Source organism: Mustela lutreola, chromosome 3, assembly GCF_030435805.1.
Source record: "Mustela lutreola isolate mMusLut2 chromosome 3, mMusLut2.pri, whole genome shotgun sequence".
NCBI classification, from domain to species: Eukaryota; Metazoa; Chordata; class Mammalia; order Carnivora; family Mustelidae; genus Mustela; species Mustela lutreola.
In genome coordinates this window covers 44998826-45012862 of record NC_081292.1, presented here as the reverse complement: position 1 = coordinate 45012862, position 14037 = coordinate 44998826, and the positions used below count along the sequence as shown (strand labels likewise).

At 38.9% G+C, this 14037-nt stretch overlaps 1 protein-coding gene across 2 annotated transcripts in view; it reads right to left on the bottom strand.

The window, feature by feature from the left end:
* The window catches only part of C3H8orf88 (chromosome 3 C8orf88 homolog), a 43288-nt gene extending 29312 nt beyond the window's left edge, over positions 1-13976 (bottom strand). The window contains exons 1-3 of one of the 2 annotated variants that reach the window (XM_059166060.1): positions 10746-10840; positions 3644-3742; positions 1741-1814 (exon numbers count right to left, since the gene is read on the bottom strand). In XM_059166060.1, coding sequence (XP_059022043.1) covers positions 1741-1814; positions 3644-3716 — 147 coding nt within the window. In that variant the 5' untranslated portion in view covers positions 3717-3742; positions 10746-10840. Of the gene's footprint in view, positions 1-1740; positions 1815-3643; positions 3743-10745 lie in introns of both variants that reach the window. The other variant, XR_009351681.1, reaches the window with a different exon arrangement.
* Positions 13977-14037: the final 61 nt, after the last annotated feature.

Genomic DNA, 14037 nt, shown 5'->3' with positions numbered 1-14037 from the left:
GGGCTCCCTGCTCAGCAGGAAGCCTAATTCTCCCTCTCCCGCTCCCCCTGCTTGTGTTCCCTGTCTCGCTGCATCTGTCAAATAAATAAATAAATAAATATTTTTTTAAGAATAAATTAATTAAATAAACAAGACAAAATATTGAAATCTGACAATAATAAGGCAAGGATGTAGAAAAATCAGACCTCTCCTGCATTGCTCATACAAATTACTTTGGAGAGTAAATTAGCAAAAAATATTAACATTGAAGATAAGATTACCTGTTAACTTACTACTTCTACTTCAGTTTTATAATGCAGAGAACCTCTCAAACATGTATAAGATATAACATATTTATGGATGTGCACTGTAGCATTTATTATAAAATAGAAACAAGTACCAACCCCACCAACAGAAAATGAAATAAAAAATATGGTATATTAATATATAAAGAGTTTTTTTATCAGCACATATAGAACAGCTTTATTCATTTTAAAAGTTGCCTAATATTCTACTTATTATGAACATAGTAATGCTTCTGCATGCAGAATCTATTTCTGGAAGGATCTAGGTGAGAAACTAGTACAATGGTTAGTTCTGATCAGAGGAAGCTGGTGACTAGGGGGTAGAGATTGCAGTGAAATTTGTCACCAAATGCCATTTTATATGTTTTCAACTTTAAATTTTGATTATTTTACTTAGTTGAAAAATTATATTAGAAAATTTAAAATATAAACCCAAATGCAGAAATAACGGCAAAAACACATGTGGGTATAATACTATATATATAAAATTATAAAGCAGTTAAAACAATTCTATTTGTTGTAGCAAAAGTACTAACACATTCTTGGAAACAGTAACAAATTGAGAATAATTTGAGGAGGGTAAGGAGGAAAGTGAGAAGAAAACAGGATGGTGGAGGGGCACTGTCCACAGGCACAGCCAGGAAAACTGTTATATGATGTATGGAGCAAGCACTTACTACATGCCAGACACAGTGCTAAGATTTTGGAAGCACTGACTCACTGCTATCTCCTCCTAACACCTTCCTGTGAGAAAGACAGCTATCAGCCCCATTTTCAGGTGAGGAAACTAAGGCTTTGAGAAATAAAAGAAATCACTCATGTAAGGTCACAGGGCTGGGCAATCGCAGGGCTGGGGCTAAAGCTCATCTTCCTATCAAAAACTTGGCATGTGGCTGTGTGCCCGTCGGGCCAGCCACCCCCTTTCTGGGCCCATCTCTGGGACGAGACTTACTGCACACATTTAATGCAACACGTGGCGATGGCAGGAAATAGGATTCCATTGCACAATGAACACTATTTTCATATACCATGTAGGGGGTAAGAAGTGGAGGATGAGAAGAAAATGGGTTAGTGGAAGGATAAACAGGAGTTTTGAAATATATGTTAGGTTTCTTCTTTAACATTTTGGGGGAGGAGGGGCAGAGGGAAAGGAAGAGAGAAAATCTTTTCTCACAACCCTGAGATCATGACCTGAGCTGAAATCAAGTGTTGGATGCTAAACCAACTGAGCCACCAGTTACCCCTCTTTAACATTTTCTAAAATAAATAAAGCAAAATGTTTAGATTTGAAAATGTTGGGCAACAGTCATAATTTCCTTCAATATATTCTTGAAATACAACATAACTTTTTAAGAAGTACATAAAATACCTAGCACAGTACTTAGCACAGCACCATCTAACAAATGTTACTTTCCAGTCTGTAATGTTTCATTTTATTATAATTTCTAGGACTTACTCTGCTAACTCCACTTTGTAAGCATTGAGTGTTGCATGAATATTCATTCTGAAAGTTGAAAGGGAATACTGCTCCTGGTAGAAGGGAAAAAAAAAAAGAAAACTAATTTAAATATCCATTATTTCAATAAATGATATACAACCATCTAAAACCCTTAACTATCCAGGATATTCCAGGTACTGTTTTGAACTGTTTTCTGATAATTCATTTGCTTAACAAATATTTATTAAACACTAAGGAATATCGGCCACTGTGTTAGGGGATGGGTTGTAAGTGTAAAAAGAGTTCAGCGAGTTTTAGAAGAGTTCATGGTCTATTTTAAAAGACAAGCTCATAAGAAATTACTATAATAAAAACAAATATGAGGGGTACAGCGAAGATATTAGGGGAGAGCAGAGTGGGCTTTGTGATATAGAAGACAAAAGGAATTTCCAAAAGGAAATAATATTGGGGTGCCTGGGTGGCTCATTTGCTTCAGTGTCCAACTTGTGGTTTCAGCTCAGGTCATGATCTCATGAGTCGAGCTTGGTCTTTCTCTCTCTAAAATACATAAATAAATTTTATTTTTAAAAAGTAAATAATTCTATCTGGATCTTAGGAGGATATAATTAAATGAGAGGCAGGTCCACTACCTTTACCCTCTATAAAAGACTTAGAATCAATGAAAAACTGAATCTGTATAGATAAGGGAGTAACGGGTGCTATAAAAAGGCTGGTCACAGAAAGGAGCTGTGGCCAATGGCCTTATACCCTTCCCTTTAGGAGAAAATCTGTGACCTGACCCAAAACTACTGCTTCTTCAGCACACCAGAAGGAGCTGGCATCAACACAGTTAAAGCTATGGTCCAGAAGATCCTTAATAATCATTTGTCAGTACTAAGTCACAGCCATTTTTCAGAGGAAACACAACCAAAGCAGAGACAATCTCCCTTGTAAGAGGAGAACAAATAGAAAAATGAGGAACTGGTATCATTTCTATCTTTTCTGCTTCATCTTTGCATCTTTTTTGAAGAAGTCAATTACTCAGCTGAACACATGAAATTTTTTTTCCTTTTTCTAAGAAGTCAGTTACTCAGTTGAACACATGGAATAAAGAGTATTTTAATAGGATGGTGACAATATTATATATATTATATATAATATTATATATAGTAATATTTAGGAGATATATACATTAACATTTAGGATATATATATATATATATACACACACACACATACACACACACACACATACCTAAGTTAAAATACAGAGGCCATTCTGGCAACAATGAAAAAAATAAGTTAAAATACAGTATACCTAAGTTAAAATACAGAAGCCATTCTGGCAACAATGAAAAAAATAAATTCCAATAAAGGAAAAAGTATTCCAAAAATATGTCCAAAATAATAGTTTAACAGGCAAAAGAAAAATCTTTAATTTTAGAAATTTTTGTTTAAATTTCCTGAAAAGTGAGACCCTATGTCCTAGCAAAGCCCTAATCTGTAACCATTGTTTTGTTTGTATTCATTCATTTATATGCTGTTAGGAATTATTTTTAAAGGTTAATTCTCCAGCAGGATTGCTCTGCAGTGAGCATAACTTCAGGGCACAATTTGTATTGAGAGTATCATTCTAAGCAGAAGCAGTTAACCATAAAAATGAGACACTAAAAAAAGTATACAAAGTTGTTCGGAGGCAAGAGCTATTCTTCCTACATTTGTTAGTCTGATAGACTAGGTAGACTCATAGACTATTAAGAGTCTTTCTCTTTGGTTTTTAAATTTTTCAAACAAACAAGATCATTAGTTTTCATTATTTCTTACCCACCATAAACAATTACTTCATTTATTATTTAGTTTTTCAAATACTACTTAGCCATTAAACAATTAATATTTAAAGATATGTACCCTAGATTACTCACCAGGGGGAGAAGTCAGATGACGAACAGGTCTTGCTGGTTGAAGCGGTTTACCAATCAATTTTTTGGTTTCCATTATCACAAAGACCTTGAGGTTCCATACTTTAGGAAGAAAAAATGTATCTTATCTTTTCAACAAGATGATCAAGATGTTTTTATATACATACACACACACACACACACACACACACATACAACCACAACATTCATTTGAAGGTAATTTATTTTATAAGTTAAGGTGGAAACCTTAGACCTCTTTACACCATCTGTCACAATGGAACATTCCCTCTTTTGAAACATTTTCCTCTCATAACTTTCCTGACTCTTCTTTTGGTTTGTTTCCTATTTCTTTGACTACCTCTTCTAACTTCCTTGGCTTATTCCTCTTCTTTTCTCCAGTTAAATTTAGGAATCCTTCCAAATTTGGCTTTGATCTTCCCTGATCTCAATTATTCTGATGATTTCAGCTCCTGATCTACATGACAAATACACCCGAATCCATACATTTAGCATCTACCTCTCAAATTCCAATTCTATTTTTTAAAATATTTCCATTTACATCTTATCACAAACACCTCAAATTCAAGATATCCAAAATTAAATTCATTACTTTGACTCCAAAGATGTTCTCACCTCTGGTATTCCTTATAAAGCCTTCAACTCTCTCAGACCACCTTTGGTTAAATAAGATCTAAATTAAGAGCCTCCATACTATAATTAGTCTCTAATTCCTGTCCATTCTATTTCCAAAATATTTCTCAAATCTATTTTCTTCTTTCTCACCACTACTTTCTTGGTTCCACAGTAGTTCTTAATTCAACTCACCGATCACTCAGCCTGATTCAAATTCTCCCTTCTCGCCCTATTTTCATGGGACACAGTGAATATGCCTGTATCATGGCATTAAAGAATATTGTACTATATTATAATGACTGATTTGTCTTTTATACTTAAAAGCGAAGAGCGGATTCTTTAAGTGAGGAACAATATTTTCATTCACCCTATTTCCCTGGCAACTAACACAGTAACCGGACTGGATCCAAAGTAGGTGTAACACAAGCATTTAATGAACAAATGGGTGAATATAACCTCTTTCTCTCCAAACTATGATCTCTTTACACAACATCTGCTTTAAAAACTTCAGTTCCTGGGGCACCTGGGTGGCTCAGTGGGTTAAAGCCTCTGCCTTCGGCTCAGGTCATGATCTCAGGGTCCTGGGATCGAGCCCTGCATCGGCCTCTCTGCTCAGCGGGAAGCCTGCTTCTACCTCTCTCTCTGCCTGCCTCTCTGCCTACTTGTGATCTCTATCTGTCAAATGAATAAATAAAATCTTTTTTTAAATAAATAAATACATAAAAACTTCAGTTCCTATTATATCCTGGATTATTCATAACAGAAACAGAAGCCAACATCTACATTGTCATGCAGAGTAAATCATTTATCTAAGTTACATTATTTAAGATTCAGAACAACTCTATCAATTAGGCCCAATTAAGAGTTAGAGTTCAGGTCTCAAGTTGGCCTACGTGGGTTCATGTTATGGTTTCAGCACCTAGTGATGTAACTATGGAAAACAATAGCATCTATCTCCTAGGTTTGATGTGAAGACTAAGCAAGATATATGTATAAAGCATTAGCACAGTGCCTGGTACATATTAAGAGCTTAATAAATGTTAGCTGTATTTTTTTTTATAATCCTAATTTTAGATCTAAGGCTTGGAGAAATTAGGTAACTTGCCCAAGGTCCTGAATCAAGGAAGTGACGGCATGTCCATCTCCATGCTTCTGGCCACTAAGAATTAAGAATCTTGTCCAACCTTTTTCTACCTCACACCCAGGCAGACCTGAACAGGTTCTGGTTAAGTACCCTTATGTGCTCACAAAACATCCCTGTGTCTATCCTCTTCCAATGTAGTTCTTACTGCACTAGTTGCAATTACCTATCATCTGACCACTAAATTACAGTTTTCTCACACAGGTGTATCTCCAGTGTCTAGCACAGTGCCTAGAACACTGTGGGTGTTTAATAGATTGTTGAATTCATACGTGGTATTTTGTCTCACCATGTATTTATACATCCTGGAGTTCCTTCCCTCTCCCTGCTGCTCTTCTCCTCTAATGTTATTCATCTTTCAAGACCACGGTCAAGTTCCTGTTATTTCTTTGGAAAAAATATCCTCATGTCTCAATAGTAATGGAAAATAAAGTAGTTCGTTGGAAACTTTATAGTTCCTAACAGATAGCTGACAGTAAAATAATAATAACAATAATAATTTATATTCTTATCTTTCTTCTTCCACTACCCCTACTGTATTTTATTTATTATTTATCACAGTAAATCTATTACATGCCCATATGATTAGACTGAGTTAGTTGAGTCTAAAAAAGAACTAGATCTTATTTATCTTTGTGTGCTAGTACCTGCAACATAATTAGTTTTACTAAATCAATCTATAAATTTAAATACCTCTTAAATATAACTAAATCTTCTGGTGCATGAATAGGACACAGCCTTCCAAATTATTATGCCTATTAAGACAAAGCCTAAAGTAAAATTCCATCTGACTTTGTATCCGCTCATTCAGAAGCAATTGTAACCATATGATTTTTAAGCAGATTATTACCCTAAATAACAGTTTCCCTAAGTAAAGAATAGAGTTAATAACTCTCTTTTAGCTCCAAAGACATGCTTTCTTCTATTTAAAAAATGCCTCTGGACATAATTCAAATGTAAAATTATAAATTTTTCAACAACCTCTCAAAGTTAGCACTGATAACTAAACACAAAATAGTTACTTTTTCCTAAAGTTTGGAGATAAGCCAGCCAGTATTCCAAATTAATACCTATCAAGTTTTGTAATGTGTCTTTTAACTGGTATTTCAACACGGCTATTAACAAACTTCTAAACAAAACTAATGCTGTCTGTACTTGTTGGCAATACAAATTTGATATAATAAGAAACAGAAAAGTTATAAGTATATGTAGCAAAAAAAAGTATTTCAGACAAATATTGAATATTTTCTATGTGGAAGGAAAAATTTTAAATAAGGACCAAAAAGCAATCTAATATTGTGTTAATGTTTATCCTAAACGTTATAATTAGAACCCTAATACTAGTATGTAGTAACTTTCCATCCTGTTTCCCATATGAAACTAATGAATCAGAATACAATAGAGTACTGTGGCACACACTTTCTTGTTTTCCATTGCTCAGCTGAAATTTAGTTGATAGGTTGTAAAGTCCTTTCCAGTTGCTGAGCAATGCAAATCCACAGTATTCAAACTAGGGATTTTCAAGAGTTGGGGAGTTAAAGAACTATTATGTGGTTTTGCAACATAAGTACATAAACAAAAAATAAAAGATCTTTTAGTATCACCCACTCTTTCAATATATAGTAGGAAAACTAAGCAAGAGCTCCAGATAAATTCATATAAGTTAAAGAAATGAGAAATGATAATGCCATATAGTATTCTATTTAATATTTTTTTAAGTAAACTTATGCCTGCATAAAGACACTGATATTATAGGGAATAAGTATGGGATACACAGTATACAACAGTATCATGTTACAGTGTTATTAACAGAAGATGCAAGTATTTACAGTAAGTATCACTGTAAAACTGATCCATAGACTCATAACTTATGAAGGACAGGATCCACAAACCAAAGCCTAATTCTTAGTTTAGGTTAAAAACAGTAAAGATTTAACTGAACTACAAAATCACTATACAAAATAACTTTTAATTTTAAACTCTAATACCTGCCTCACTCATGCAATATAGATCTCCAAAAGTTTCCTTTGAAGCTACTAGAATGACCTAGGGTAGGTATTTATGGCATCAACTGTTACAAAGGACAACACTTGCAAAAGAAAAAGAATCTTACTTATGACAATGGATAATAAGTAATGGGCCAATCATGGAGTTGTCTTTTAAACTATGAATACACAGCTCTGTAGTATAAATATTTTTTAAATAACATTTCGATCCAATGTCTCAAAAATTTAATTCTAATAATTCATGCTGAGAGCTATTGAATAAAGTTTTTTTCGAAGCTTACATATATTTAACAAATCATCCTAAAAGGACAACTGCTATGAATAGAATATTGATCCACACGTCAGGAAGCTTTAGTGAGGAAGCTTTGCTATTCTACATCTAGCAATACTTAACAATATCTTGGGTTCTTTTTCTGTTTAAAAAAAAAAATCAAACTAAGTATGAACCCTAAAGATCAACCAATTTAGAAATTATAAATTTATCTAGAATTTTCTAAAATACAGTATAATGGGATAATAAGCACAGATACTGACCAGTTGGGTCATAATCTTACTACACAATATATACTATTCTTTTTTAATTCAAACTCAATTTTTTAGGTCCTATTACATGCTAAATTCTTTACAGATATTTCACTTAATTTTGAGCCATACGTACAGAATCATTATTAGTAACCTTATAGATGTGAAACCTAATACTCAGAAAAATAAGAGAGATTCTCAAGTTCGCATGGTATTTGGTATTTGGTAAAATGAAGAAAAAAAGGTCATGTCCTTGTCTCTAACTTGCATGTTTGTTAAGTGAAAGAAAGACTTCCAACTCTCTAATCAGTAAAAGAAACTCTAGTCAGTAAAATGAAAGACATCTGACTCTCTAGTATTCCATTGCTTAATGGATTTTTTTTAAATCAATTATGAGAAGGGACATTTATATATAAAGACTTGCTGAATAAATTGATATGTACTAATAATTTCTATTTCCTCAATTTATCATTTTTCTTAGAATATTAAATAAATTATAAGATTACTATGCTTTCCTCATTCTGCAGACATGGTACAGTGCCCTACTTATCATGGGTCACAAAATAAGAAACATACATACCAAGTACTGTATTTAGAAGCTGGATACTATACTTAAAATTTCCAACTTAAATTCTACATTTCTTTAGACAATGCTGATGGTTTTGCTGCAATTAAGAAATAAGACCAGGGGCACCTGGGTGGCTCAATCGGTTAAGTGTCCCACTCTTGATTTTGGCTCAGGTCAGGATCTCAGTGTCCTGGGATCAGCCCTGACTTAGGCTCCACACTCAGCGGGGTGTCTGCTGGAGATACTCTCTCTCCCTCGCTCTCTGCCCCCCCACACCTGCACACGCTTTCTCTCTCAAATAAGTCAATATTTTAAAAAAAGAAGAAGAACAAGAACAAGGAGAAGGAGAAGAAGAAGAAGAAGAAGGCACCTGGGTAGCACAGTAGGTTGAGCAATTGCCTTTGGCTCAGGTCATGATCCTGGAGTCCTGGGATCTAGTCCCACATCAGGCTCCCACTCCACCAAGAGTCTGCTTCTCCCTCTGACCTTCTCCCCTCTCATGACCTCTCACTCTCTCATTCTGTCTATCTCTCAAATAAATAAAATCTTTTAAAAAAATCATATAGATGAAGGATATATACATACATGTTTATAGCTGTATATATGCACATATATCTATACATACACACACAAATAGGTATATTGGAATATTAAGCCATAAAAAAGGATGGAGTTCTGCCACTTGCAACAACATGGATGGATCTAGAGTATAATGCTAAGCAAAATAAGCCAGTCAGACAAATTTCACTAATGTGTGGAATTTAAGAAACAAAGGAACAAAAGTTAAAGGGGGGAAAAAAAGACTCCTAACTGTAGCGAACAAACAAGTGGATACTAGAGGGGAGATGACTGAAGGGGATGAGAGAAATAGGTGAAGGGGATTAAGAGCACACTTATCTTGATGAACAATGAGTACTATATGGAACTGCTGAATCACTATAGGATACACCTGAAACTAATATAACACTGCACATTACACTGGAATTAAAATTAAAAGAAATAAAATCATATAAAATTAAATAATCTGAGAAGTGAAAAGACCATGTTTTCATCTACTTCATGTATGTTTCCCATATGATAATCAGATAGGATTTAATCTCAATTTTCAACTTCAAAATATCAAACAGAATTAGGATTCCTTGAAACCACAAGCTGCTCGCAAGTAAACAGCACACACTGATGAAACTGACAGACGAAAAGTAATATAAAGGAAATACAGGGGAGTAAGAGTTAAACCAATTGTGACTTAGGTGAATAAAAAGATATTTTATACTCCACATATCAGGCTACCACATTCAGGAAAAGTTAAAACTAAACTATCAAGAAGTTTTAAGAGGAGAGAATGTTCCATAATATTTTCCATTTCATGCCTTCTCTCTTCACAACTGATCAAAAAATTTGTATTCCTCTCCGTAGGGTATCATTCAATAGAAACAAAACTGACCATTTAAGTAGGATAAAACTGCCCAGATAATGGGCTCTTGTAGATATATAACTAATGTAACTGTCCTTTTCTGCAACTTTGCCTAAATTATCAGCAATTAAACCTTTTGACACAAATACTGAATCATCATGTTGTCAACCTGAGGCTGTTACATGTCAACTACATCTCGGTTTTTTTAATGGCATATCTTTACACAGAAATTATGCGGTATGTCTTCATATACTTTCAGGAACCATTCGATTTTCCTCTGTGAATTAACCATATGTGGTTTCTTGGCACTTTTTTTCCTGCCGGGTTTTCTTTCCTATTGAATATAATTTCATCTAACTAATCATTAATTTGCTGTTTTATTTTATTAATAAAAACAACTACAATAATGTCAAGGGGAAAAAAATCTGCCCGAAATTAGTAGTGACGGTGCCAGGGGATGAGGGACAAAACGTCTTCAAGGACCGGGTCCTGGGACAGAGGGCGCTGTGTACTTAGCTTTCTCTGGAGTTTAGGTTTTTCGTTTTAATTCGCCCTCAGCGGAGTACCTCTCCCTCGGGCCACTTGCCCCTCGCCGGGCGTTCCCACAGCCGTCAGTCACCACCCTTTCTTCTCGACGCGCTCGCTCCCTCACACTCTACCACCCATCTGAGGGCCCAGCCTGATCTGCCCCGCCCGACCCCAGGTGCCCCCTCCCTCACAACTTTCCCCGCGCCCGACCTCAGAGACGGCGCCCACCGCCTCCTCACACCCGGGCCCGACTTCTGCCGTCCCTGTTCGGCTTATCCTCCCCAACCACTTACCGCCTCAAGATCGGGGAGGATTTCGGGGCAGCAGCGTCGCCGCGCTCAGCCCAAACGCGGCGACCCAGCGCCCCGCTGCCCGTCGGGGAACGGCTCCCGCCGCGCGTCTGCTCGAGGCCGAGGGCTGCGGGGATGGCGGGGGCGGGGCCGACGGTGGCTCCGAGGGGTGCGAGGCGGGCGCGGGGCGGGGCCTCGGGTGGCTGGCCTCGAGCGCTGCCGCAGGCCCGCGGGGCCAGAACCGTTAAGCCGGTAGCGCGCGCGCTTCCCAGGGCGTACTGGGCGCGCGGGAGCGGCGCGGGGCTTCGGGCAGCCGCGCGGCGTGCGGAGAAGACCGGGGATGGCCTCTCCCAGGTGCTGGCAGGCTCGCCCGGTACTGGGCACGCCCGCATGAACAGCCTTCGGGACCCCAGTCGGCGGCCGTGCTTGCCCGGGACGGGGAGGGCGAGCGGCGGGCTCCAGGCAGCGACTGTGAGCGAGGCCGCCTCTGTGAGCGAGGCTGCCCGCGTGCTGACGACTGAGTGCCGCCCGCGTCAGAGCGGCGGGCCGGCCCCGACGGGGCGGGCGGCTGTGCCCGACGCTGAGGCGCCCGGTCCGTGCTGGGATGCCGGCTCTCAGAAACGGTCACCAGGCAGGAATACTTACCTCAGACCGCCGTCCCCAAAGATCAAGATTAGTTGAAGCAACTCCATCCGAATCCTTAATTTTCAGTCTTCACCCTTTTTCTTTCATTCACGTTTTCTCTGTTCTGGGAGAGTCCCGTGTGGGTGCCAGCTGTAGGCTGCGGGGACATGGGGGCGCTACACGGGAGAACAGGATAGTCCTGCCATCACAGGGCTCAAAACCCGCTGGGAGCCTGAGCTAGGGGCAGTCCGGTAGGCTGTGCTAAGGACTGTGGTGGAGGCACAGGTGCAAGTTGGCAGCCCAGGACAAGGGATGCCTAAACAGACCCTTGGGCCTGGGGGGTCGTTTTCAGAGCAGAGCCCGGCTGGTGTGTTGCATTTGGCAGGGGCAAGAAAGCCCGGAAGGAGGAAGCGCTAAGGAAAAGATGGCTTGTCTGGTGTGGGGTCGCTGGAGTTAGGGAACCGATAGCGGGGAAACGACCACAGGAGCCGTGGACGCGAATTAGGTCCTAAATTTTTCATAATTTGTCTTTTTGAATATTTGAAAGATCATTCTGACAGCAGTATGGTGGGCAGATTTTCTTTTAAATATTTTATTTATTTATTTGACAGACAGAGACCACAAGTAGGCAGAGAGGCAGGCAGAGAGAGAGAGGAGGAAGCAGGCTCCCTGCTGAGCAGAGAGCCCGATGCGGGACTCCGTCCCAGGACCCAGGCTGAAGGCAGAAGCTTTAACCCACTGAGCCACCCAGGAGCCCCTGGTGGGCATATTTTGAGGGCAGGGAGGTAGAGCAAGATGAAAGAGGCTGCAAAGCGGCTTCCTTGAGGCATTTGCAGTAACTCCAGTCAGAAATTATGTCATACAGGGAATGAAGATCTGAGCGACGTTGCCGCAGTGAAATCCACAGTTTGGTGACAGATTGGATGGAAGGGGTGACTGAGAATCTAGGTAACTCTTGAGTTTCTGACTTGGGCAAACAAGTGAATAGCTGGTAGTGTAAGAGTTGGAAATGATGAATTCAGAGTGGGACTCTCATCAGCTATTTTATAAATTCAGAAAATATATACCCATACATATACAGACCTATACACATACACACACATGTCATGGGCCCATAACAGACAAAATGGAACATTAGGCAAGGGATGCTGATTGAGAAAATTTGTGCATTCTGGAAAGAAGTATTTAGAGAACTTAAAAGACAAGTAACCTCCAAAGGATGCTATGTAAAGGCATAGAAAGTTTGTCTAGAATGTGATAACTAAAGAAGGAATGCCTCTCTGAAAAGGGATCATCTAAGTACACCTTAAAACACATGCATAATAGGAAAAAAATGTCGAGTTAAGCAGAAGAAATCTTAATGCCCTGGAACAAGAAAAACAGAGTTTGCAAAACTCAGAAACTGACATGAGATCAGTATGGCTAGGCAAGAGAAAGCAAGAAGAGACTATGAAAGATGAGTTTGGAGAGATGGGAAAAGCGAAAATCATACAAGGCTCCAGTAGGCAGGTTGAATTTTACTCTAAGAGCAATGGGACAGTGGGGCAGTAACATGATAGAATTTACCATTTTAAAAGGTGTGGTTTCAGAATTACTTTCATGCATAGTTAAGTTATTTAATGTAGAAATGACTTCCAGGAACATTCCTATCCCCAGACAACACCACACCTGGTATGTCCTATGGCACGGAGCACCAGAAGTCTGTGAACAATGGAGTCAATAAATCCTTCCAACCCCCAGATGTAGAAAATTGTAAGTGTAGGTTTCAGTTCTCATCAATCTAGTCAAAATAGAAGTTTTCTTCTTCAAGAAAACATTTAGGGGCACCTGGGTGGCTCAGTTGTTAAGCATCTGCCTTCGGCTCAGGTCATGATCCCAGGGTCCTGGGATTGAGCCCCACATCGTACTCCTTTTTTTTTAAGGGTTTTTTTTTTTTTTAATTTATTCATTTGACAGAGACCACAAGTAGGCAGAGGCAAGCAGAGAGAGGGGGTTGACAGGGAGGCAGGCTCCCTGCTGGGCAGAGAGCTGGATTCGGGGCTCGATCCAGGACCCTGGGATCATGACCCGAGCTGAAGGCAGAGGCTTTAACCCACTGAGCCATCCAGGTGCCCCCATACTCCCTTTGTGGAGGCCGAGAAAAATTAAGGCCATCCCACCTCAGTCTTTAGCCTTAGCATAAGTACAGCCATCTCAGACCCCTGTGCCCAAGGGCTGAACTTTCCCCTACTTTACTTTAGTTCTAAGGAGCCCCACCCTACTTTAGTTCCAGAGACCCCCACTCTGCTTTAGTAACAGGAACCCATAAATAGCCCTGCCTTAACTAAGCTCAGGTCCAAGTCCCTACTCCGCTGCGTTGGGTATACTTGGGCCCAAGCTTAAGTTTGTCAAATAAACCCTCGTGTGATTGCATCAGTGCTTTTTCCTTGGTGGTCTCTCAAACAAGAAAACTCGGGTAACCTTCTTGGCAGGAAGCCTGCTTCTCCCTCTCCCACTCCCCCTGCCTGTGTTCCCTTTCTTGCTGTATCTCCCTGTCAAATAAATAAAATCTTTTTAAAAATTTTAACAATATAACATATACAATTACATATACATTATACAATTATTTTGTATAGATTACTATATGAAATCAACAGAAACTATTGTGACAAAAAAGTTTGAAGAAAAAAAT